General features: G+C 52.4%; 1 protein-coding gene across 3 annotated transcripts in view; it reads right to left on the bottom strand.

The window, feature by feature from the left end:
- Positions 1-7,076: 7,076 nt before the first annotated feature.
- The window catches only part of DSCAML1 (DS cell adhesion molecule like 1), a 102,678-nt gene continuing 84,086 nt past the window's right edge, over positions 7,077-25,668 (bottom strand). For 2 of the 3 annotated variants that reach the window (XM_051812202.1, XM_051812203.1), the window contains 22 exons: positions 25,048-25,247; positions 24,631-24,727; positions 24,390-24,518; positions 23,825-23,992; positions 23,581-23,651; positions 22,444-22,684; positions 21,364-21,510; positions 21,128-21,283; positions 20,463-20,602; positions 19,093-19,246; positions 18,764-18,881; positions 18,512-18,675; positions 18,184-18,282; positions 16,272-16,460; positions 15,901-16,188; positions 15,660-15,815; positions 15,512-15,542; positions 15,050-15,168; positions 14,758-14,910; positions 14,364-14,558; positions 13,611-13,922; positions 7,077-7,961 (listed from right to left, as the gene is read on the bottom strand). In XM_051812202.1, coding sequence (XP_051668162.1) covers positions 7,507-7,961; positions 13,611-13,922; positions 14,364-14,558; positions 14,758-14,910; positions 15,050-15,168; positions 15,512-15,542; positions 15,660-15,815; positions 15,901-16,188; positions 16,272-16,460; positions 18,184-18,282; positions 18,512-18,675; positions 18,764-18,881; positions 19,093-19,246; positions 20,463-20,602; positions 21,128-21,283; positions 21,364-21,510; positions 22,444-22,684; positions 23,581-23,651; positions 23,825-23,992; positions 24,390-24,518; positions 24,631-24,727; positions 25,048-25,247 — 3,782 coding nt within the window. In that variant the 3' untranslated portion in view covers positions 7,077-7,506. The remainder of the gene's footprint in view (positions 7,962-13,610; positions 13,923-14,363; positions 14,559-14,757; positions 14,911-15,049; positions 15,169-15,511; positions 15,543-15,659; positions 15,816-15,900; positions 16,189-16,271; positions 16,461-18,183; positions 18,283-18,511; positions 18,676-18,763; positions 18,882-19,092; positions 19,247-20,462; positions 20,603-21,127; positions 21,284-21,363; positions 21,511-22,443; positions 22,685-23,580; positions 23,652-23,824; positions 23,993-24,389; positions 24,519-24,630; positions 24,728-25,047; positions 25,248-25,668) is intronic. The other variant, XM_051812201.1, reaches the window with a different exon arrangement.

The following is a 25,668-nucleotide window of genomic DNA, read 5'->3' as shown; positions in this document are numbered from 1 at the left end:
GTGAGAGCCTCCTGGTGTGGGGGTTTTGCTGTGATCTGAGCCCAGCCTGGGGCTGGGCTGTGCATGTGCCTGTGCTCACTGCCCTGCCTGTGTAGGTGGAGAAGGGGATTTGCTTTTCCTGGAATGCCAGCAGCGTGTCTGTTGGAGAAACTCGGCGATTAGAAGTTAAAGGGCAGCGCTCGATTACTTCACCAGGAGGAGCTCGAGCCATAAGCTCATTAAGGGCTTGGTCTCTGCCTGCCCAAGGGGGGACACTTCAGTCCCTGGCTGCTCGGACATCACCGTGCTCTGCTCCCAGAGCTGTGCCTTCCCAGGACAGAGGGAGCCCCTGGACACCCCGGCCATGCTGGGCACCCTGATGACAGCGCTGTTCTTTGTGGTGAGGGCGGTCAGGCAGGTGAGTCCGGGCTGGGATTTACTGCTTCCCTTGCATTTCTCCCCTGTCTAGGGCTGCTCTCCGTGGGGGCAGGGAGAGGAGGCAGTGGTCTCCACTTATCCTGGTGGGAATGGCCTTCTGTGCCTGCTCAGACCCTGGCTGGGAGGTTTGGGAGCCCTGTGGGCTCTGCAGCCCCAGGACCTCCCGATGAGCTGCTCGTCAGGGTGGTGCCAGGAAGGGTTCTGGTCACTGGTGGTGCATGTGAAGGAGCAGGAATTTCTGTTGCTCTTCCCCTTTCTCTGCTGTCCTCTTACCTGCTGCAAACCCTTTCTGTGTGCAGCTGGAGACCAGCCTGTTCCGTGAGGAGCCCCTGCCTTACCTGGTGTACCAGCCCCTGCCCTGGCAGATCCAGTGCGTGTCCCAGAGCCGCCGCACCAGCCGGGACAGCGAGGTGAGGGCTGGGGGCACCACAGGGCAGCTGGCTCGGGGGGTGCCACTGCCTGCTGCAGGGGGCAGCTGTGCCAGCCAGGCAGGCTGCTCCGAGCAGAAGGCGTGGGCAGGGGGGAGAGGCTTTTTAGTCTTCCCCCCGAAAGAGGAAAAAAAAAAAAAGGTGATGTCAGGAGGTGGGATAAGATGAAAAATGCAGTGGAGGTATTTGTAGGCAAATTCAAGCTTATTTTTAGGAATGGAAATATCCCCTATCAGACCTGGCATCCCTGGAACTGCAGGTTCATAGTGTAGGGGCTGGAAGGGGGAAAGCAAACCCAGCAAGCCTGTCTCCTTGCTGGTTTGAAATGCAGATCCAGTGAGGATAATCTGTGCCAACATCCATTCCAAGGTATACTGGCACATTTCACAGCTCTGAGTCTGGATGCAAAATTCTTTCCTGCCTCTCCTTGGAGGTCTTTTCACAAATGTAGATTAATTAATCAGTGCTCTTTAAGGGAACAACAGTAATCATGTTCCAGTTTCCCAAAGAGAATGGACAGTGGAAAGCTTGGTGGGGCTGGTCCTGTCCCTTTCAGAGATTCCCAGCTGGCCTGAAAGGGACTGTCCTCACTGCCTCTGCCTGGGATACAACTAACTCTTAGTTTTCTTCTCTACTTTTCTAGAGAGGAAAGAGCTCTCGGCACAACAGCATCTACTCACTTTCTGGAGACAAAGGTGAGTATGGGGCAGGCAGGGAAGCATTAAAAAAAACAACAGCCCAGGTAATGGGGGAAGCTCGGGGCTGGGACTGTGGATGCAGCAGGAGAGCAGGCACTGCAGCACCTGCATCCTTCTTGCTGTCTTTCTACTTCCAAAAATCTGTCCCTGTGACATTATTAAATGATATTTAATGGTGAGATATTTGTTAATATGTGTAGTATCAGCCAGTGAAGGTCCCAGGGATGCATAACTGAATATATAACAGTACATGTGTGGCTGTGCAAATCCCTTCTCCCCTCTTCCCGTGAAACCTGCCTCACTGACTCCCATGGGGTCACACTGGGGGGACTCACACTATCCCCCAAAACAACCCCTCTTCCTCTTCTCCTTGTTCTGGTAAACCCTCCTGGAATTCAGCCCCATTTTCTCCTTGCTGTGGTCTCCAAGGCTCTGCCCGTCTGCTGAAGTCAAGGGCTCAGCAAAGAGGATTTTGAGCAGTTCTATTCTTGGTGCCAATCGGATAAGGGGCAGTGGGGGCTGGGGGTGCTGCTGCTGTGACATCCCTCCTGGATGGCCCAGGAGCTCTGGCCAGCCTGCTCACTGGTTTGGGGGTCTCACTGCCCTGCAGTGGGTGCAGGTCCCCGGGCAGACAGTGGCTGAGCTCCTTGGGCAGGGATGTTTCCTGTGGAGCTCTGGGCAGCCCACACAGCCAGGGCTCCTCCTGCCAGGCACTGCAGTACCTGCCCCGTGGTCCTCAGCCTCTGCCCTTGGACCTGTGCTCTGTGCAGGGTTTACAGCTGATGGTGTGTCTTGTTAAGCAGGGCAGGAGGGAACCCCTTCCCAACGTGGACTTCTCTTATTTATCTTTTTACTTGGCAATTTCTTTTAGGTTGTGAAAGGAAATGGGTTCAGGTGACAGCAGTGAGTTTATACAGCAGCATCTGGCCCCAGGATTCCTGATGGCTGCTCAGGGGGTGCTTAGCAGTGACACACTGGCTTAGAGGAGCACTGCTGAGTGGCTTTGATGCAGTTCCTGTTGAATTTCACAATACTTCCCTAATGCCACATTAAGCAGGAGTGGGGAGGGCTCCCATTTGTCAGCATGAGAGCTTTATTGCTGTACAGTGCCGGGCTTTTTTTCTAATCTTATTTGTGTGTGCGAAAGTAAGTGAGCATCATACGTGGTGATTAAACGTGGGGAAGCTGCTGTCTTTGGGGAGTGGAGCTGTGTAAATAGAGGGCTTAGTGCTGCCAGGGAGGCTGGGCTTCACTTTGCCTCCTGTTCCCTGCTCCCTGTGCCCTGGAGGTGTCTTTGTGAGCCAGTGGAGTTGTGGTTTCAGCCTCTTTGACCTCCCCAGCGAGGAAAGATGTCCTGTCTGGGAGCCTGGGGACTGGGGAGGCCACTGACCCTGTGGTGGGGGTGCCAGAGCCCTGCCCTGCTCTATGCAGCCTGTTCAGGGCCACTGGCACTGCCTGTGCTCACTGTGGTGCTCTGTTGTCACCCCAGGTGATGTGACCCCTGACGACAGCAAGGACAGCACGTTCTTCAGCGACCCTTCGGAGAGGGCAGCCATCACCATCCAGACCCACTTCAGGAGGTACCAGCAGCAGAAGCAGGAAAAGAAGTAGATACATCAGCCACCCGTGCCCTGCACTGTCCCTCCTGTTTGTCTGTTCTGTACCCCAGAGACATTTGGGGCTGTGGTGACTGTGAACCTGCCCCTGAACCTACACCTGCACCCCCTTGGTGCAGCTGTAGGTTCTCTGCCCTTGTGTTGGTCGCTGCTCAGAGGGAGCTCTCTGTCCTGCTCAGTCCTTCCCCAGACAGCATTGCCTCGTGGGCCAGGGTGCAGCTGGAGGGGGGCTGTTGGGGACCTTGGAACAGGGAGTGATGCTGCAGCCTGTCCTTGGCCAGCCCTTGGGTCACAATGAGTGAGTCCCAGCAGCTGTGTGCGTGGCAGTGGGGCCCTGCACAGCTGAAGGTGGTTGTGCTGGCTGCTCTCTGCCCAGCTGGGGCTTGTTTCACTCAGCACTGACCCTCCCCTGTGCCTCTGCCTCCTTCACTCTGCTTCTGGAGTTGGATGGAACAACTACCTTTGTCCTCTGCTCTGGGTGGATGGCTGGCAGAGGTGCCAGCACAGTGTCCAGGAGCCAGCCTGGAGTGGGAATGTCACCGAGGGGACGTGCTGCAGGCAACTCAGGAGCTGAGCTGTGAGCTGATCTTACCTTTTCTTGGGGACAACTGGTTGGGGTGCCAGAGCAGGTGTGGGGTGGGACTCTGTCTCCTGAGGCTGAACTTGCTTTTCTTCCTGAGGCAGCCCTGTGGTAATGCTGGTGTTTGGGTTAGAGCCCACCCAGCCCCTTGCTCTGGTGTTTTGGTGCAGCAAAGCTGAACAGAGACCTGCTCCTGGTCAGGCAGGGACAGGAGTCCAGGAGAGTCTTGGGTCTGAGTGTCTCTGTTTCTGAGTGCTGTTGTTTGCAGCTTGAAAGAGGGAATATGAAGGCAGAGAGCTCTGGGCCAGCACAGAAACAGGAGATTTGCTGTGAGCAGGGGGGTGAGGGGAGACTGGGGGACCTGGGGGAAGGAGCAGGGCATGGAGGGGCTGCTGGCTCAGAGCCCTGAGCGTGGTCTCCAGTGCTGCTTTGCTGGGTCTGTTGTTGGGGTTTCTGTGCAGAGCTGCTGAGCTGTGCCCCAAGAGCCCTTTGTTTTCCTCTCCAGCCATAATTACCCTCAGCCCTCCTTACCAGCACTCTGTCCCCAGCTGCCCCTACTTACCTTTGGCTTGTGTTAGGTGTCTGGACTCTGTCTGTGCTTGGCTGTGGTGGCATCCAGTGCTCGTGGCCCTGCTCTGGAGCAGGGCTGGTGGCACTGGCTCGGTCACTGGGGTGGTGGGGGCAGTCTGGGCTGGCTGGCACCAGGAGGTGTGTGTGGCAGGTAACCTTGGAATGCTGTGCAAGGCAGCTGGTAAAGCAGACCTGAAAGGAAACTCTGGATTTCTGAGCTTGAGGGCTTTTTGTCTGTTTGCTGTTGAAGGCAGAGTTGGTGTAGCTGGTGTGGCTTGAATTCACTGTTCTCCTGCAAACCCTGCTGTGGCAAAGGGCAGTGGGCTCTCTGGGAGCAGGGGGGTGTTGGGGTCTCGTGGATGAGTGCTGGAAACTTGGGCTCTGTTAAACTGTGCAAGGCCAGGGCTTGTGTCTGCTGGGGAAGGGAAGGGGGAGAATCCTTGCTAAGATATAGAAGGAAATCTGTACTAGCCAATTCCAATAAAGACCTATTAATCTCTGTTAATCTGTCCTGCTCTTTATCTTGCTAATCTACTTACTCTTACAGCTGAACACGCTTGCCTTTTCTATTTCTAATTCTAATTTCTCTTCTGTTTCTATTCTGAGCCTGGTATTGGCATTTTTGGAGGTGCTGCCTTGGTGGTGACCCTGCTTTAAGATGGGGCTGGGCACTTGCTTTTTTTTTTTTTTTTTTTTTCTTTAATCTGTACTGTGTAAAGGTTTATGAGTCTCTGATGTGCTCTGAACTGGTTTTGAACTTCTGGTTTGCTGGTCCACACTCTTTTCTGTCTCTCAGGGAGAGACAGAAAGGGCAGGACTGGTTTCCCTTGGTTGTGGCAAACACTGGCCAGTGTGGGACAGACCTGCCTTTGGACAGGTTGCTGTGGGGACCTGTGGGTTGCCCGACTGACCCCATTCAGCTGCTGTGCTCATGTTCTGTGTATGAGCACAGAACAAAATCTGTGTATTCCTTCATGCTACGTTGGAAACTTACCATGGTTTTGTCTCCAGAGAGCTGTTAAAATTGAATTAATAGGAAAACTCGTGCCTAGTTCCTAAGAAAAGCTGTACAGGGGTCAGTGGGGGGGTTGGTGCAAGAACATGAGTGGGAAATAGCAGCCCTGGCATTTGGGGCATCATCCCTGATGCCTCCACACCAGCCTGTGTGGGGAAGGTGCCCCTCTCCATCTGAGATGCTCTGTGGCAGAGGTTGGCTCTGAGTTGTACCTGAATAATGGCCAAAAACTATAAAAAATGGGCATAAGAAATTGTCTGAACAGCTTCTTTCTCAAGCCCCAGGGGTGAACAGCTGCCAGGCTCTTGCTGAGGTGCTTCCAGCTCTGCAGGATTTCAGGAGTTACCTTAGTTAGGAAGAACCAGATGGCAAAGGAGGATCTGCTGACCACTGTGCCAGCAGGCAGGGAAGGGGACTGCTCTATGTGGAGACTGCAGGTAATGCCACCAGTAGCACCAGTCACTGTATTTCCATGTAATTTTTCTTTGGGTACTACATTTAAAAAAAAAAAAAAGGGAGAGATATTGAAAAAGTGACCTCTGCAGCACTTGATTATAACTGGTGAATTAAACCCTGTAAAGAGAGAAAAAAAAAAAAAAGAATGGTACAAACCTGTGTATAGATGCTCCAACAGCTGGTTTGAGTTAAGATAGGAAGTGTATCTGCAAGGAAAAAGCTGGAACCAGTGGGTAGCAAGCATGGATGGAGAACTGATGAAAACTTGAGCTTATACATTACAGAAAATAAGGAAATAAAAGTGCAGTTTGTTATTTAGACCTCAACTAGCACCAGAAGCTCCTCAGGAAGGTGAAGTTCTACTTTGGGTAACTAAAATAAGAGTTAATAATGGCCTGAGCTATTTTTGCCTTCCCAAGGTAGCAGAACAGGTGAGAAGGACTGAGAGCCCCTGGCTCTCCTGCCTGAGCTTCAGCTGCTCTTGCTTTCACAACCACATATGAAAAGGGAAAGGTAGAACCTGCATCTCTTTGGTGGTTTGTTGCTGTGGCTGGTGGTAAAAACAAAGAAGAAAAATAAGAACAAATGATGGTGGGGGCTGTGCTGGGCTTTGTGGTGTCTGTGTGCTGTGGTGTGACACAATGCCCTGTGTCCTGGGGCACCTGTGCAGTGTTGTACCATGCCCTGTACCATGATTCACCATGATGGAAGGCAGATGCATCATGATCCCTGGCACTGTGCTGGATTTCCTGGGCTCCCTGCTGTGCTGCCCTTCACCAGTGTGCTGGGTTTCCATGTGCTGGGTTTCACCACTCAGCAGTTGTGCTCAGCAGTGGTGCTGCTCCTCCTGCTCTCCCTGCTGCCACATCCCAGGGAGCCAGGCCCTGCTGTGAGGAGCTGCTGTGCCTGGCTGGATGCTGGTACGATGCTGGAACCATACCCATGAGGGTCCTGGCATTGGTTCACCCCTCCAGAGGAGCTGGACCAGGGTTCCTGTCTGGCACTTTGGTTCACCCTGGGCTGGAGCTGGACTTACCAGTGACTGTGGCACAGCCTGGCCGTGGCTGGGCTGTCCCACTCAGGACCCTGTTCCCATCCCTGACCCTCCTCCCGCCCCACGGCTCTCCAGGTCGGTAAGTGCCTTAGTATTTCTTAATATTTAATCCCTTTTCTTAGTATTCCTTAATATTTAATCCCATGTCTTAGTATTTCTGTACATTGGCTGCCCTGGGCTGTCCCTCTCCATCCTCCTGCCTGCTCTGCCTTAATTCCCTGCTCACTTAACAAACACCCGTGTATAAACATAACCTTTATTGCACACAGCGCTGGGTTTTTTTTCATAGAAAAAGGTATTAACACATAAGCATTTGCAAATTGAAGCAACTCCTGCTGTTTTCAGAACAGTAAAATAGCATGCAATGTCTCGGAGACGTTCCTTTTTAAAACCACCGACAAGATCAGGGAGAGAAAAAAAAAAAAAAAAAAGTCGCTGAGTCTTTCCTTGTGCCCCTTTCAAAATGATGTGAAATATATATATATGTTTACATATATATTATATTTTTTAAATCTGTAACATCAAATTCTTTGTGCCCTGGTTTCTTTTTCTGTTCGGAGAAGAAGAAAATAGCTTCATTTTTATACAAAAGAGTCCGTTATGTACAAGTTTGTTAATTAAATATAAATGGCGCGGGGTGGGGGGGGGACGAGCAGCATCCGGCGGGTGGCCCTACACCAGCGTGTAGGACTTGGAGTAGGCTCCGGCGCCCTGTTTTTGAGACCTGCCTACCCCCGACGTGCTCATCTCTAGGAGCGAGTCCCTGGAGCCCCCCACTTTGGAGTGCGTGGGCACCCGTGGCTCGGCGGCGGCGGCGGCGACGGGGGGCTCTGCCGCGGCGGGGGGAGCCGGGGCGGCGCTGGCGGCGGGCGCGGCCGTGGTGCCGGTCGTGCCGGGCATGGGGAGAGTCCTCTGAGGTAAGGTGGTTGCGGCCGAGGCCGGGGGGGGCAGCCCCAGGGGCTTGGTGCCGGGCTCCAGCGTCATGTGCCGGGCCTGCGCGTGGTAGGCCCGGGCGAGGTTCCGGATGGAGGCCTCCCGCGGCGGCACCACCGGGCACGGCTCGTGCGCGTCCGGCTTGCGGAAGAACGCGTCCGACTTGACGTACAGCGGGAGGTTGCAGTAGTCACCTGCCGAGGGAAGAGGAGGCGGGTGAGGCTCTGCGGGGATCCCTCTGCCCACCGCCCTCTGCACGTGGTGCTGTCCTGGCACATGGAACACATCCGGGCATCAACCCAAAATCGGCCCACCCGGTGCAACGCCATGGATGGGACCTGCCCAGCTCCGGTGGGCAGGGATGGATACAATGTCTTATATCATCGTGTAATACTATTGCTAATATTGTAATGTACAGAGAAATAAAGTATTAGAACGTGACTCTGTTGGTCTTATTGTAATGCACAGAGTAATAAAGTATTAGAACATGGCTCTCTTGGTCTTATTGTAATGAACAGAGAAATAAAGTATTAGAACATGGCTCTGTTGGTCTTATTGTAATGCACAGAATAATAAAGAACTAGAACATGGCTCTGTTGGTCTTATTGTAATGCACAGAGGAGGAAAGTATGAGAATGAGACACTGTTGGTCACATTCTAATGCCCGGAGTCAAAAAGTATTAGAGTGTGACAGGATTGGTCAGATATTTTCTGACCCCGGGCATTAGAATTAGAATGTGACAGATTTGACAGATTCTAATGCCCGGGGTCAAAAAGTGTCAGAATTTGACAGAATTTGACAGATTTTAATTCCCGGGGTCAAAAAGTGTCAGAATTTGACAGAATCTGTCAGATTTTAATACCCGGGGTCAAAAAGTGTCAGAATTTGACAGAATTTGACAGATTCTAATGCCCGGGGTTAAAAAGTGTCAGAATTTGACAGAATTTGACAGAATCTGTCAGATTTTAATACCCGTGGTTAAAAAGTGTCAGAATTTGACAGATTCTAATGCCCGGGGTCAAAAAGTGACAGAATTTGACAGAATTTGACAGAATTTGACAGAATTTGACAGAATTTGACAGAATTTGACAGAATTTGACAGATTTTAATACCCGGGGTTAAAAAGTGTCAGAATTTGACAGAATCTGTCAGATTTTAATGCCCGGGGTTAAAAAGTGACAGAATTTGACAGAATGTGACAGAATCTGTCAGATTTTAATGCCCGGGGTCAAAAAGTGTCAGAATTTGACAGAATTTGACAGATTTTAATTCCCGGGGTTAAAAAGTGTCAGAATTTGACAGAATCTGTCAGATTTTAATACCCGGGGTCAAAAAGTGTCAGAATTTGACAGAATCTGTCAGATTCTAATGCCCAGGGTTAAAAAGTGTCAGAATTTAACAGAATGTGTCAGATTCTAATGCCCGGGGTTAAAAAGTGTCAGAATTTGACAGAATTTGACAGAATCTGTCAGATTTTAATGCCCGGTGTCAAAAAGTGTCAGAATTTGACAGAATTTGACAGAATTTGACAGAATCTGTCAGATTTTAATGCCCGGGGTCAAAAAGTGTCAGAATTTGACAGAATTTGACAGAATTTGACAGATTTTAATGCCCGGGGTTAAAAAGTGTCAGAATTTAACAGAATGTGTCAGATTCTAATGCCCGGGGTCAAAAAGTGTCAGAATTTGACAGAATCTGTCAGATTCTAATACCCGGGGTCAGAAAGTGTCAGAATTTGACAGAATCTGTCAGATTCTAAAGCCCGGGGTTAAAAAGTGTCAGAATTTGACAGAATTTGACAGAATCTGTCAGATTTTAATACCCGTGGTTAAAAAGTGTCAGAATTTGACAGAATCTGTCAGATTTTAATGCCCGGGGTCAAAAATTGTCAGAATTTGACAGAATCTGTCAGATTCTAATGCCCAGGGTTAAAAAGTGTCAGAATTTGACAGAATCTGTCAGATTTTAATACCCGGGGTCAGAAAGTGTCAGAATTTGACAGAATTTGACAGATTCTAATGCCCAGGGTTAAAAAGTGTCAGAATTTGACAGAATCTGTCAGATTTTAATGCCCTGGGTCAAAAAGTGACAGAATTTGACAGAATTTGACAGAATTTGACAGAATTTGACAGATTTTAATGCCTGGGGTCAAAAAGTGTCAGAATTTGACAGAATTTGACAGAATTTGACAGATTTTAATTCCCGGGGTTAAAAAGTGTTAGAATTTGACAGAATCTGTCAGATTTTAATACCCGGGGTCAAAAAGTGTCAGAATTTGACAGAATTTGACAGAATCTGTCAGATTTTAATGCCCGGGGTCAAAAAGTGTCAGAATTTGACAGAATTTGACAGAATTTGACAGATTTTAATACCCGGATTAAAAAGTGTCAGAATTTAACAGAATGTGTCAGATTCTAATGCCTGGGGTCAGAAAGTGTCAGAATTTGACAGAATCTGTCAGATTCTAATACCCGGGGTCAGAAAGTGTCAGAATTTGACAGAATCTGTCAGATTCTAATGCCCAGGGTTAAAAAGTGTCAGAATTTGACAGAATTTGACAGAATCTGTCAGATTTTAATACCCGGGGTTAAAAAGTGTCAGAATTTGACAGAATCTCTCAGATTTTAATACCCGGGGTCAGAAAGTGTCAGAATTTGACAGAATTTGACAGATTCTAATGCCTGGGGTCAAAAAGTGTCAGAATTTGACAGAATGTGACAGAATCTGTCAGATTTTAATGCCCGGGGTCAAAAAGTGTCAGAATTTGACAGAATGTGTCAGATTTTCATACCCGGGGTCAAAAAGTGACAGAATTTGACAGAATTTGATAGAATTTGACAGAATTTGACAGAATCTGTCAGATTTTAATACCCGGGGTCAAAAAGTGTCAGAATTTGACAGAATCTGTCAGATTTTAATACCCGGGGTCAAAAAGTGTCAGAATTTGACAGAATTTGACAGAATTTGACAGATTTTAATACCCGGGGTCAAAAAGTGTCAGAATTTGACAGAATCTGTCAGATTTTAATACCCGGGGTCAAAAAGTGTCAGAATTTGACAGAATCTGTCAGATTTTAATACCCGGGGTCAAAAAGTGTCAGAATTTGACAGAATGTGTCAGATTCTAATGCCTGGGGTCAAAAAGTGTCAGAATGTGTCAGATTCTAATGCCCGGGGTCAGAAAGTGTCAGAATTTGACAGAATTGGCCACATTGTAATGCCCAGAGTAGGAAAGTGGACAGTGGCATACATGGGGGCACAGATTATGGTCTGTAATGTGTTGTGTGTAAATAACATCAGTGTTATCCATGTTGTGTGACATCAAATGTTATAGTACCCTGCAATAAGCAATATATTCTGCTACGTGTTCTATAGCCTTGTATATAACCTAGTGCCTTAATTTAAGGATATATTTGTGTATATATATATAAGATAGCGTGTTATTATAAGAGACAATATAACAGTATTGCTTTCAGTTGTATATGTTTTTATAATATGTTCTGTAAGCTACATGTCATCTCTACTCAGCTGTAACACACTGTAGGTCGTGTATGTCGTGTATTGCAGGATGCTTGTTATTAATCTGTGATATATCACAGTGGTATCTCTGCACATAAAGATCCCCTTCTGTTCTGTAAAGCATTGTGGTAAATATTCCTGCTCTCTGCAGCACCTGTTGGAGCCCACAGCAGTGTGATATGATAGATAGTGTGTTATATGGGAGGTTTTACTCTGCCAGTGTAGTGTCTGTGCTGCAATAATAGATTCTGCTATGCTGTGTTATATAGCATCATATATAGTTATTACCTTAATTTAAGGTTTTATGTCGATGTATGTATAAGACCCAGCATTGTTATATTGTCTCTTATAGGTGTTAAAGTGTTATATTTCTGTTGTATTACACTACTGCCTTTAATTGTGTTCTGTAGCATCCTCTGCAGCTGTAGTACCTTAATTTAAGGATTTACATGTAGATGTAAAACACAGTTATTATTTTGTCTTTGATATTTGTAACATGTAACACCTCTCTCCCTGCAGCATTACTGCTTTAATTGTGTATATTATGGGGTGTGTTCTGTAAGTGCCTGTTCACCTCTTTACAGCTCTAAAACATTGTAGGGTCTGTATTGTTGGTGTGTGACACAGGATGGGGGATCAGGGGGGTGCAGATCCCATCTGCTCTGTGAGGTGGTGTGTGTAAATATCCCTTCTCTTTGCCATAACATGTTGCCACGTGTTGTTGAATGTTGCCACACGTTACAGCTCCAATGTACAGCACACATCAGTGCTGTGTATGTCATATTAAATATACTACACTAATATAAATAGTGTCTGTGCTACAGTAAACTGTATTCAGCTGTGCTGTGTTCTACAGCATCATCTAGAGTTAATACCTTAATATAAGGATTTATATATATATATAAATATATATATATTTATTTATATATACATAAATAGATATAAATATATTGATATATTTATATATAAAAATATATATAAGGTCCTGCATTATTAGATTGTCTCTTATATATTGTTATATTTGTGCTATGAAACACTTTTGCCTTTAATTGTGTCTGTGTAATGTGTTCTGTAAACTACATTTTTAAAAAAGGCTATAATTGTAACACACAATTAATACACAATTAATTGTAACACACATAGTTAATACACACTGTACAATTTAAAATATACCACAGAAGTATATGGACTTATTTGCAGAGAAAGGGACAGATGGGGTGGGGGATTGTCAGGGTGCTGGCACTAAAACTAGGGAAAGAATATTGAGGAATGTGAAGGAATACTGGAGAACACTAAAGGAAAGGGAGAAATAGTGAATAATGAGGAATACTAAAAAAAGGGGGAGAAATAATGAGGAACAGCAACGAAGGGGAGAATATGAGGGTCTGGGGCCAGTACTGAAGAATGGACAGGAATACTATAAGGAGTGGAAAAGAATAGTAAAAAAAAATGGGGGAAATATCAAGGAATGAGCTAAGAACACCAGCAAATGTTAAGGAGTACTAAAAAATGCAAAGGAATGTTAAAGAATGGGAAGGAACACTAAAGAATAGGAAAAAATGGTAAAAAATATCGAGGAATGAGAAAAGAATGCTAAGGAAAGCAAAGGAACACTAAAGAATGGGAAATGAAATGGAAAGGGAAGGAATTGTACAAAAAACCAGCAGAAAATACCAGGGAAAGCAGAAAGCATATTAAGGAATGGAAAGGCATACTAGGAATGGGGAGCAATAGTAAAAAAAAAAAAAAGGGGGGGAAATATCAAGAAATGGAAAAGAAGAATAAGGAATGAGGAATTCTTTCTTCTTACATTAAGCAATATATTCCTCATATACTAAGGAATGGCAAGGAATGCTAAGAGGGGGAAGGAACAGTGGGATTAAAAAATGGGATTAAAAAAATACCAAGGAATGGAAGAAGAAATATGAAGGAATGCAAAGAAACTAAAGAACAGGAAGAAGAAGAAAATATGGGAGGGGGGATACTAAGGAATGGGAAGGAATACTAAAGAATGGGGAGAAATACCAAGGAACTGGGAAAAGAAATACGAAGGAACTTGAAGGAATACTAAGGAACTGAAAGGAATACTAACGAATTGAAAGAAATACTAAAGTGTTGAAAGGAATACTAAGGAATTGAAAGGAACAACAAGAATTGGATGGAATACCAGAAGAAATGGGGAACCATATTAAGCAATGGAGAAAGAATATTAAAGGGTGGGAAGAAATACTAAGAACACAAAGGACTAAAGGAACGGGAAGGGCTCCTGGGGTGGTGGGACAGCCCTGGGGCACGGCTGGGGCCGGGCAGGAGCTGTACATACTCTTGCTGGCGCGGTGTGGGATGGGCACGGCCACGCTCTTGCCGCGCTCGCTGTCCTGGGGCTTGGGGGGGGAGGCGGTGAAGCGGCAGATGCCGGGCTCGGACGGGGTGCTCATGGAGGTCATGCTGTCGGCGTTGTCCGTCGTGCCCGTGGTCATCTGGTCGGAGGAGCTGTCGGAGATGAAGCACTCGGTGATCTCGAACTTGGCGTGCTGCAGCTGCTCCTCCAGCTTGGCGTGCTCGTAGGCGCGCGCCAGCTCCTCGTAGGTCGACGAGGCGCTCTCCGTGGACACCATGCTGTTCCGGCCCTTGTCTGGGGGGGAGAGGACGTGTCACCTACCTGGGAGTTTTTCCTGCCCTGGGAGTGCCTTTTTCCACGTCACTGTCATCACGGGAGTGCCCAGGCTGTCCCTGCTGAGATACACCCGGCCATCCGCAGGGCCAGGCTGGACAGGGTGTGGAGCAACCTGGTCTAGTGGAAGGTGTCACTGCCATGGCTGGAGATGGAAGAGGATGATCTTAAAAGTCCCTTCCAACCCAAACTACTCCAGGATTCTATGATTTTATCTGTTCCCAGAGCTGGGCACTGGTCTGGCTGCTCAGAGCCACCAAGTTGTGGTTCCACGATCCCATTGACTAAGTTCTACTTCTGCAGTCGCCCTGAACTCACAGTTGGGGGTCATGGCCAGTGAACCTGTGCACCCCAAACAGGCAGATCCCCATCAGCAGCAGTACCTGGGCAGTGCTGGCCCACCTGTGTCCTGCGAGAGGCTGGCGCTGTAGCTGTCGCTCTCGGTGACCGTGATGCCGTGCTGGGAGCCCACTGTCCTCCAGTCCGAGGTGAGGGTCCGTGCCGGGGTGGACGCCTGGCACTTGGTGAGGGTCCACTGGCTGGAGTAGCGGTTGCGGGTGCTGTGTGCAGACTTCACACTCTTCCTCGACACGGGGTCTAAGGCACAAAGGTGACACGGTCATGGTGGGTCCCTCCCACAGACAGCCAGGATGCCGTCCCATGTCCCTGGAGCACTGCCCGCAACTTCTGCCTTACCAGCAGCTGCTTTTGGGCACGGCCACTGCTGGGGGACAGGGGTCTACAAGCCCCCCATGCTGCTCCCAGCACACCCACCCACAGCACTGCCACCACTCACTGGTGCCGGGGCGGATGTCCGACATGTCGATGAGGGGCCCCGTGTTCTGGATCAGAGCAGGGTGATGCAGAGAGACACCCGTGCAGAAGCTCTGGGGGTTCACTGCCTGACTGAACTCCGTGTCCGTCACAGGGATCGTGGCTTTGTCATCCCCTGTGGGAAGAAGCTGGAGCTCAGACCTTTCTCTGGCCAGGATCTCGCTGTAGGCGCCTGCTGGCCCACACTCAGCCCATCCGTGGGAATCCCCTGGCACTCGGGGGCACAAAGGGATGGGAGATTTGCCTGTGCTTACCCAGCTGTTTGATGCCTTCCTTGTCCTCGATGAGGAGCTGCACCCGTGGGATGTCGATGTGCAGTCGGGGGCCCTGGGGGGGCCCCTTCACCGGCGTGTCAAAGCTGCGGTTATTCTTGCTGTGAGGCAAGAGGGGATGCAGACCCGGCCATTACCGGAGAGAGCCCCGGCGGCTCCAGCCTAGGACGGGCTGGGCATTGCCACCAGCCAGCCCACCCACCCAGGGCTCAGCTCTGCCCAGGCAAGCTCTGGGGCGGGTGCCAGGACCCTCCAGCAGGCAGGAGCAGCCAGGAACAACAGGCTGCTGTGCTACAGGGGCACCAACACAACCTTCACAGCCCAGGAAGGTCTGAACTAGACAGGGCTGAACCTGGGCTCAAAAGCATCCAGGACCAGTCCTAGACATGAAGCATTCCCCTGCTTCCCCACCCAGCACCAGCCACAGGCAGCTCCGAGACCCACCTGATCAGCATTTCAGCCAAACTCTTGGCATCTGTGCAAGAGACACAAAAAACAAGGAGGTTTTTTTAAGGGAGATGTTTAGGGCACAACGAGGCTGTCCAGGAACACAGCCTGGTCCTGCACGCTGAGCCTCTGAGCCTCATCTCACCTCGGAGCCTCTTCAGCCGCTTCTCCTTCCTCTTCTTGCGGATGATGAAGAGCAGGGCCACTCCCAGCGTGGCCAGGATCACGGGGCAGGCGATGGTGAAGAGCTTCTTCACGTCGTCGCCCTCCCCCTGGGCAGACTTGATGGGGGGGATGGTGCCTAGGGCAGAGCGCGGGTGGGTGGGTGGGTGATCAGCACCCCGGGACCCCCCGGCAGTGCTCCCCCCACCCTGTGCCCCACTCACTGCCGTCGTAGTCCAGCGTGGCGAACTGCGTGGTCTCGTTGCCGCAGCCGGCGCTGTTACAGGCCTTCATGCGCAGCTCGTACCACGTGGCCTCGCGCAGCTCCGTGAGGAAAACCTCGCCCGAGCTGTTGGTGCGGAGGCTCTGCCACACCCAGTTGCCCTTGGGCCGGTACTCCAGGACGATGGCGGTGATGGGGCAGCCCCCGCTGCTCCAGCCCTGCAGGTTCAGCCTGGCGTGCGTGGAGTTGATGTGGGTGAAGAGGTGCTGGTCCTTGCTGAAGGAGGGCTCTGCGGGAGAGGGGCTGTCAGGAGGGCTGTGGCGGGGAGGGGACCGCCCTGTGTCCCCCAGGGACACCGTGGGGCTGGCTCACCTCTGCCGTGGGTCTTGGCCTCGATGATCTCGCTGATGCGTCCGGCCCCGACGCTGTTCTTGGCCGCCAGCTTCACCTTGTACCACGTGCCACACTTGAGGCTCTCCAGCTTGAAGGAGCGCTCGGAGGAGCTGATGAACACGTCCTTCCACTCCTCGCTGTTGTCCACCGAGTACTGGAGCACAAAGCCTTTGGGAGCAAGGACAGAGGGTCACCCCCAGGCACAGGGGTGAGGGCAAGAGGAAGGGGTTATGGCTGGCACAGAACCTGTGGGTACCCCCTCCCACCTTGGCACACTCAGTTCCCAAATCCAACACAGCCCAGCAGCACCAAGGCACCCACTACACACCGATTTGTGCACCACTGTGTGCTCACGAGAGCTGGTGGAATCTGCCTGCTCTGCCCACCACACAGGACAAGAGGAGTGTGGGCACCCCCAGCACCTCTTGAGTGCTCTGCCAGAGGGCCCCAGTCACACGTGGCCCACCCCCAGTGCCACCAGCATGATCCCATTGCTTGCTCCCACAGGGGAGTGCACTGTGTGATTGACTGGTGTGAGGCTATAAAGGGAAAGCCGGAATTAACTAGCTCCCTCGGGAAGCTGCAGGGAAGTTGCTTCTGTCATTGCACGCCGCCTCCTCTCCCGTGATGAAGAGTATTAGGAAGCACACTGTGTCCTAGATGAGCAAACCTGTTACGCTGCCACCAACAAGCCTGAAGATGGCTGGTCTGGGCTGCTCAGGGAGAGGCACAGGGAGCTGGGGAGGAGGGACATGGCACTGAGGGCACTGATGCCCCTGACAGCAAAACCCTGTTGCCCTGGCCTCTGACCAAGCTTTCATGGTGCACTGACACATCTGGCTATTTTTGCAGGATATTTTGCCAATTCTCAAATGAAGATAACAGAGAAGGGTAGGCTTTCTGCCTTGCTCTGTGTGTCACAAGCCACACAAGCCTGCAGGACCACTCTGGTGCTGACACCACCTGGGTACCGGTGTGGTGATGCCAAAGGACCCACGTGAAGGTGCTCTGTGAACCACCAGCTCCGGCTTGGGCAAAGCAGTGCCAAGGGAAGGGACATTTCTTGCACCTCCCCAGCACCAAGGCTTCCCTATGGATGGTAATACCTGGACCTTCCCAGGTCTGTGGGCACATGATTCCCAGCGGTGTCAACACCAGCCCTGACACCCCCACACCGCCCACGGTGCCTGGCACCCTGGTGCCTGCCACCGGTTATTTATTTATTTTGTACATGCAGCATGTTTTTAATATTTCTAATCCAATTATAACCAAATTTATCAACAGAGTCCGCTGGAGTGAAAGGCTGCTGGCTGGGGAGATTTGCTTGTAATTACTTTCATGCTTTTAATTAATTGTAAGCGAGGTCTCCTTCCTCGCTCCCCCCTCCGTGTGCAGCTGTTTCAACGTATAATTCATGAGATGAATCAGAGCAGAAAGGAGGCTTGGGAAAGCAGGGATGCTCCTGGAGCCCTCCTGAAATCCTCAGCCTGGCAGGGACAGGGGACAATTCCTGTCCTAGTGGGTTCAGAGTTGCCGGGAGACATGGAGCAGCACTGTGGCTGATCCTGGCTACCAGCACCTGAGCACTTAATGATGTGCCCTTCCTTAGCTACCTCAGACCCTGCAGCTTGTCCAAAACACCTCACAATCCCCTCCTCAGGGCTGGAAGGCCCTGTTATGAGCTCAGAAGCATCAACCTTACTCTGGAGCATTTTGGAGAGGGGGAAACTGGGGCACAGAGACAAAAATGTGGCACAGCGTGTAGGGGTGTGCCTGAAAGGCATGAAAGGCATAAAAATATGTTCCACAAGCCTCAGCTCCCAGAAGCAGAGGCACCCATGGCTCTGGGATGAGGTGCTGGCAGCAGCCCCATTGCTCACAGCAGCCCTACCTCGGATGGAGCTGCCCCCGTTGTCCCCAGGGATCCAGGCCAGCGTGATGGACGATGCCGAGGTCTTGGAGACAGTCAGACGGGGCTGGTCCGGGGGCACTAAGGAGGAGGGAAAGCCCGTGAACACCTCACACATACAAAGTGCCCCAAACTGTGCTCCCCAAAAGTGCCAACGAGACCTCCTACTCAGCCCTGGGCCAGCACAAGCCCCTCGTGCAGGACAGACCCCGAGGTGCTTCACCCACTGAGCACTGGGCAGCGACAGTGCGGGGACGGAGCACGTCCGTGCAGGGCACCTGCTCCCTGACACGGAGCTGGGAACCCTCACCTTGCACCAGCAGGTTGATGATGATGGTGTCGAAGCCCCAGGTGTTGGTGGCGGTGCAGGTGTAGTAGCCGGAGTCCTCGGCCTTCACCGAGCGCAGCACCAGGGTGCCGTTGGCCTGGATCAGGCGGTGCCCGTCCACCGTCACGGGGATGGCAGAGTCCTCGCTGCCGGGAGGGGAGAGGGTGCATCAGCTGTGTGTGACACAGCAAGGGCAGAGCAGCTGGCACCGGGCCCTGGCAGCCCCCTCAGTACCTGTCCTTGGTCCACTTGATGGCAGGCACTGGCTCCCCAACAGAGTTGCACGGCAGCCTCACGTCCTTCATCCACGGCGTGGTGACAGTGCCTCCAAAGGAGATGATCTTGGCAGGGGCTTGGGGACAAGGAGGGGGTCAGCCTTGTGGGAGACAGACCCCATTCACAGACCCCACGGCACATGGTGAGAGCCGAGGCCACCCACGCCACACCTCCTCTGCCCTGGGGTCACCCCCAGCCGTCCCGTCCCGCCAGCTGTGGGGCTGCCACAGCACCCCTTGGGGCAGGGGACAGGGGTGTGTCCCCCCAGCCTGGCAGCCCCGCCGTACCTTTCCCTGCGGGCTCGATGGTGACCTTCTCGCTGATGTTGCCGCGGCCGGCGGAGGTGACGGCGGCCACCCAGAGCAGGTACTGCTGCCCGCGGTTCAGGTGGGCGATGCGGTAGAACAGCTGGTCGGGGCTGGTCTCGTACTCGCTGGGGGCCTGCAGGGAGGGGGACGGGAAGATGTACAGCCTCTGTGAGACCCTCACCCCATCTCTCCCACCACCCCACTGCCGTGCTCTGGGTCTGCTCCCCAGCAGCAGCTCAGCTCTGCTCCGTGTTCCTCAATGCCGGTGTGAGCCGGCTGGTGTCGTGATTCCTCCAGGGAGCCCGGGCTGGAGCCCGAGGAACAGATGGCTGCGACGGCATGGTTTGTTCCCGGGAAAGGGAAGGATGCTTCCCTGACACCCGTCAAGCTGCGGCAGGGGCCAGTGTGGGGGCAACCCCTCACCAGCCTGCCTCAAACCCTCTGTGGTCACAGTGAGAGGCCAAGAGGTCCCCAAAAAGTGCGTGGGGTCACCTCCTGCATCACCCACAGTGACTGTCCCAACCCCACCGTGGCCCTTCTGAGGGGTCTGGTTGTGTGCAAGTGCCAGGGCCAGTCCCCATCACATCAGGGCCAAAGTCACCTTGCTCCAAGTGCACCACATGGGGAAATGCTGCCCTGCACAGCATCTGGCCATCCCACCGTGCTGGCACTGGGCAGGGATGGGGGCTCCATGACCCCTGTGGCATGGCATGGATGTGGTATTTACACGTGTGACCACGCAGGGACCTGCACGTTCCTTGTCTGCACACACGTGTGCCCTTGCGGGGCCCATGGCTGTAAATGTACCCCAAAGCAGACACACCTATATGAATATTGTATAGTATACATAATTTTTTTTTTTTACCCAAATGACAGTTTTGACAAGATGCCAAGAAAACAATATCGGATCCCAGCGGTTTTACCAGTTGCTTTGATGAAAAGATTATGTTGCCCTGGAAACCAGAGGCTCAGATAGTGAAATGAGTTTGAGAAGGAGCTTTTGATAAGCACTAGTCTGCAGACCTCCCATCAACCTCTCCCTCACCAAGGAGGGATGGGGCCAGGTTGGATTTCTATTTCATTTTTGGTCAGCTGCTGGCATGTTTCCCCCTCTGGAGTGAGTGCTGAGCAGGGCAGATGCCGGAGGACGGGAACAGACTGACGATGGGACCATGTCCTGATGATGCGTGTCCATGGATGCCCTTGGACAACTCTGCAGTGCATGGACCTCCCCAAGGGGCCTTTGCTACTGCCTGGCATCAGCCCTCCCTCCTGCTCCTGCTTGGACAGCTCAGCATTCCCTGGCACACAGCGGTGATTCCCATCTCACCCCCATCCCCATCACCTACCGGCTGCCCCGAGCCGGGGCTGGAGCAGAAGATGGTGTATTTCCGAATGATGCCGTTGGGCTTGGCCGGGGGCAGCCAGGACACCACCACGCTGCTGGCTGAGGATGGGACAGCCTTGATGCCAGCCGGGGGACCTGGAACTGAGGAGGGAGAGTGTGACAGAGCCGGTGCCTGGAAGTCTCCAAGGTCTCTGCCCAGCTCGGAGGGGTGACAGCACCCCAACCACACACTACAGTCACACCAGCACTGGGCACGTACAAGCAGGGACAGGTCTGCCTGTGAGACACCTCTTCATGGGTGGCTCTGGTCCTCATGTGAGCCTGAGGCAGGAGGGTTAATTGCAGCCCAAGCTCTGGTTTAGAAATCATGATTGGCTTTTAATGGCCATCTCCTTAATCTGTCAGCTGTGCCCTGCCCAGCTGCGCCTCCCTCCCAGCATCTGGTGCTGCTTTGCAGGACACAGGCCCAGGAACGCTCTGCTACCGAGTTAATGGCATTAAAGTAGGGCAGGCGGGGTGTAAATATTTAAATATCCGCACTTAAGGAAAAGGAAAAAAAAAAGGGAAAGGGAAATGCCCTGCCCATGGCTGCACACGGGGGGTTCCCTCCGCGCCCCCGCAGCCACTCCAGCGCAGCAGCACAAGGCGAGTGGCAGTGCCACTTACTGTCCTCCTTGGTCTGGATGTAGAGCACGCTGCTGCGCACGCCGTCGCCCGCCTGGGTGTAGGCCAGCACCTGCACGCTGTAGTTGGTGAACTTCTCCATACCCCGCAGCTCCACTCGCTCCCGCGTGGTCGTGATGTTCTGCATCTCGCCCCACTCTGCAGGGGGACAGGGCCCATCAGCCCCCGGCCGCCACCCACCCGGGTCCCCCCGTCACCTCCTCCCCACGAGCGCTCACCTCCGTCCATGTAGAGGGACCAGAAGATGACCCGGTACCCCTTGAGCACCCCGTTGAGGGTGCTGCGCGGGGGCTCCGACCACGAGATCACGGCCACGTCCGAGGTGATGGAGATGGCCCGCACGTTCTCGGGGGGCTGGCTGGGAACTGGGGAGAGGATGGACAGGGAGGACAATCAGCAGGAGGATGGAGATGCCAGGCTAAGGGAGCCGTGTCCCATGCACCCCCACGGGACTCCATTCTGTTGCTCCTCTGTGTCCCCCTGAGCTGGTCCTGCCCAGCAGTGCTCTGCCTCCAACATGCAGTTTTGCTCCTCCTGGACCACTGACCACACGTGTTCATGGTGACAAGGAGTCAGTCCACTGGGACTGGCTGGGCTTCCCAGGGAGGGGAGAGCAGGAGAGCTGGCTGGATGTGAGGTAATTAGATCCCATTGCCCCATAAGAGGTAACTCTAATTTTTATGAGCATTTAAATGATAATACATCACCGTAACGATCCTCTTTGAAAATGATTATTGTTTCATATTACTTAGGTGCAAAAATATAAGCACCATGTAATTAGGGACAGAGTATAATAAACTAATACAGATAGTCCGTTTGAACGAAATGAAGGTAATATAATTATGGAAAAGACACTATTGCTAAAACAGGGGCCCTTGAATACCCCGGGAGGAGTGCTAATGCAGCCAGGAAACGATCGTGGTTTGACAGGCTAACGAGAGCCTTAATTAAGTATGAAAAACTGCTGAGCAAATGCACTGCAAAACTTTTTTCTCATTGTTTTTGAAGCGACTGAGGCCATCGGCCACGTGTCCCAGATGGTAACCTGCCCGGCACTTTGGCAACGCCTAAATTCACCTTGCATCCTTCTAACCGTGCCAGAAACCCCGTGCCAGGGGTGTCCTGACATCTCGATGCTCCCACCTCCTTCCCAGGGATCTGCAAGGGTGCACACAGCTGGTGCTGCTGGTGGCAGCCACCCCCCCAGACCTGCTCGGGGTGGGGTAGGGAGTGACCGAGGATCCCCCAGTCACTGGGAGCAGGAAAACTGCCTGCTCTGGTCCCAGGGGCAGCCTTACCGTCCTCCAGCGTGGTGGCATTGATCTCGCTGGACGAGGGCCCCGTCCCCGCGCGGTTGAACGCCTGCACCACCACCCCGTACTGCGCGAACTTCTTCAGGTTGTCCAGCGTGTAGACCTCACTGTCGCCCGTGGCCTTCATCTCCACGATGCTGTACTGCCCGTTGCTGCCCGGGCTGTTCTCCCGGTACCCAATCTGGTAGCCACGGATCACCCCGTTCTGCAGCTCCTTCTTTGGGGCCTGAGGAACGAGGAGGGAGGGATGGAGAGCGGTGTCATGCAGGGCTACGGGGTCAGGAGGCTTGTGGGGTTCCATGCCCCGACCACTTCTCCCCAGTGGTTTTTCTCAATGCTACTAAGTTGTTTCCTCTCCCCACAGCACTTGGGTGCATACATTGAGTGGTAAAATAGGGATAAAAAACATCCTGTGGGTCCTTGGAGACACCAGAAAGTGCTGGCCTGGGCAGCAGGATGTGCCCAGACAACACCAGTCCCCAACTGGAACACCTCAGCAGGAGGAGGGAAAACCCCAAGTCTGGCAGCCTTAGAGGCCACATTGAGATCAATCTTAACAATATTTCTCTGAAGCATTAAGAAATCAATAGGGTTGATTGCAAATTTATGTTACAAAGCCAGGGCGATCCATCTTGCTGAAATACTCCTAAAACGAAGTGACTTATCTTTCAAGTGAATCTTACTTTCCATTAATCTGTTTTTCAGTGCTTAAGGGGAGGGGGGAGAAGCTGAAACCCTAAATTTATTGACTTAGCAGTTCATTCCCAAGTCCTAACTTTATAATCAATTTTATTTTTCATTAGGCAGCTTTGGAAAAATAAATCCGATTCTAAGTTTTATCGATCTCTGCTCAAACACTTTGCAACCCGGCATCTCAGTTTTTACATATTTATCCTCTCTCCCCCATGGCCCCCCACGGACACCCTACGAGATAATGAGCTTGTTATAAAACAGGATTAATAAGGGCCCCATGCGAACTGTATGCCCAGCCTTTGGGTTTTCATTTTTCCTGGGAAATCCTTCCTGACCCTCATAGTGTTGATGACATGCTGAGTCCCAGGACAAGATGGGAGAGCTGCCCGAGCCCCTGTGGCCAGGGAAAGCCATGCTGGCCTCACTCACCTTCCAGGTGACCTGGATGCTCTGGGACGTCATCGGCTGCAAGGTGACATCCATCGGAGGGCCATCGGGAGCTGCAGAGAAACAAACCCAAAAGAGCACGTTGAGAAGCATCAGGGAAAGGAGCCTCCTCATCAGGAAAACACTTGGCTTTAGGAGAGCTGTGTCTCAGCCAGCTTGTCTTCACCCAAGGCTGCCCCTGGCCACCCCTGCCCGCTGTCCCCAGAGCCTGAGCTGGGACTGGCACCTGCTTCCTCGGTGCTGATGGTGAGCTCCTTGCTGGGCTCGCTGCGCCCGATCTTGTTGAAGGAGTACATGCGGATGCTGTACACGGAGGCGGGGTGCAGGTCCACGATGTTCGCCTGGTTGATGGTCGGGGAGATGTTGCGTGTGGACTGCTTAAAATCCCAGGAATCTGGAAGAGCAGTGGAGCGAGACGGGAAGGTCAGCACCTCAATCCTGCACCGGGGTCTGTGGCGCTGAGGGGGCCGTGCTCAGGCAGGTGAGGTCCCCAAGCACCTCCAGGTTTTGTCCCCCTTGGAGATGTGCTGCTTCCCTCTCTCGCCGTTGTGCATCTGGGGTTCCAACTTTTCACAAACATTGTCTCTTTTAATATTCCCTTTCAAATGCTCCCATCCATCAGAAATTACCATATTTCATTAATGCTGCTCTCTCCTTTCTTCATCAAAGGAACCGGGATGCAGAGCATTCCCTTGGAGGTGCCGGTGGGGCAGCCCCACACCTGCCTGCACAGCCCAGCCCCAGGACACAGCCCTGCTGTGGGACAGGGAGGGGACGTCACTGTCACCTACCTGACTTGTTCTTGTACTCGATATCGAACCCCGTGATGATGCTGTTGCCGTCAAACCGCTGTGTCCATCGCAAATTCATACTCCGGGCTTTCACCTCGCGGATCTCCAGCTCCGGTGGGTCAGGGGGCTCTTGGGGACACACGGGCAGGTTAGGGACACAGGGAGAGAGGCCCTCCAGGAGCAGGGGGACCCTCGCAGTGAGGTTTTGGGCCTCAGGGTTCACGCGTGGGGGATCGAGTACCTTGGACGGTGAGCTGGATCAAGCCTCTGTCCTCGCCGTAGGAGTTGATGGCATGGCAGGAGAAGAAGACAGAGTCCCCACGGTCAGCTGGTTTCAACTGCAAATGTTTCAGGGAGAGGAGCCAATTCAGACTGGGTTCCAGTGAGCACCGTGCCCCTGCCTCCCCCTGCCATCGCTGCCTACTCCCACCATGGTGCCACTATTGGGAGTCACAATCCCTCCAGCAGGATTCCCACCATCCCACCCTGCTGGGCTCAGTTTTGCCACCGAGGGAGCCCACCCGCAGCGCCAGCCTCCACAGCACCCACCCAGGGCCACTGACACACTCGCTGCGCACCCCCCTGTGTCATCTGCCCCCCTCCACCACCCAGCAGGACCCCCAGCAGCCCGGGCAGGGGCAGGACCCCCAGCCCTCACCTTGAGGGTGGAGATGACCTCGTCGCCGTTGTCCTTGGTGGTGATGGCGTAGCGCATGTTGCGGTCGGGGTCGATGACGGTGTCGCCCTTCTCCCAGCGGATGATGATGGGCCGCTCGCCCCGGGCGGTGCAGTTCAGCTCCTTGGTCTGCCCCTTGATGGCGATGGTGGTGTTGGGGTGGGAGGTGATCATGGCTGGGACTGCGGGGAGGCAGAGGGTCACCCGTGTGCCCAGGGCATGACCAGGTGCCACCTGCGGCTGCCCGGCCCCAGCAGAGCCCACAGACCCCGCCGGGGAGGCGGCGGATGCGGGTCTCACCAAGAGGCCACGCAGCCCAAAGCGGAACCGTCTCGCTGCATTATACAGCTCAGGATCATAAAATAATGAAGCAGATAAATTTTATAATGCATAGCATTACACCGGGGTAGACAATAAAACGTGAAAGACAAATAACCAAGCGCACACTATAATGAAGAGAAAGCCTCCAGTCTGAGACGTGCGGGTATGAATTATTGACTAAGGTTTTACACTCCCGAGGATGAGAGGAAGAATGTTTTCCATCATGGATTTGCATAATTCACTCGTATAAACCTGGGCAGAATACAGAGTGTGATTCCCCAT

The sequence above is a fragment of the Manacus candei genome, unplaced genomic scaffold, assembly GCF_025592945.1.
Source record: "Manacus candei isolate 608988 ecotype Guabito, Panama unplaced genomic scaffold, ASM2559294v1 h1tg000086l, whole genome shotgun sequence".
In the NCBI taxonomy this organism is placed as follows: Eukaryota; Metazoa; Chordata; class Aves; order Passeriformes; family Pipridae; genus Manacus; species Manacus candei.
The sequence above is the reverse complement of the archived record's forward strand: the minus strand, read 5'-3'. Positions and strand labels throughout refer to the sequence as shown.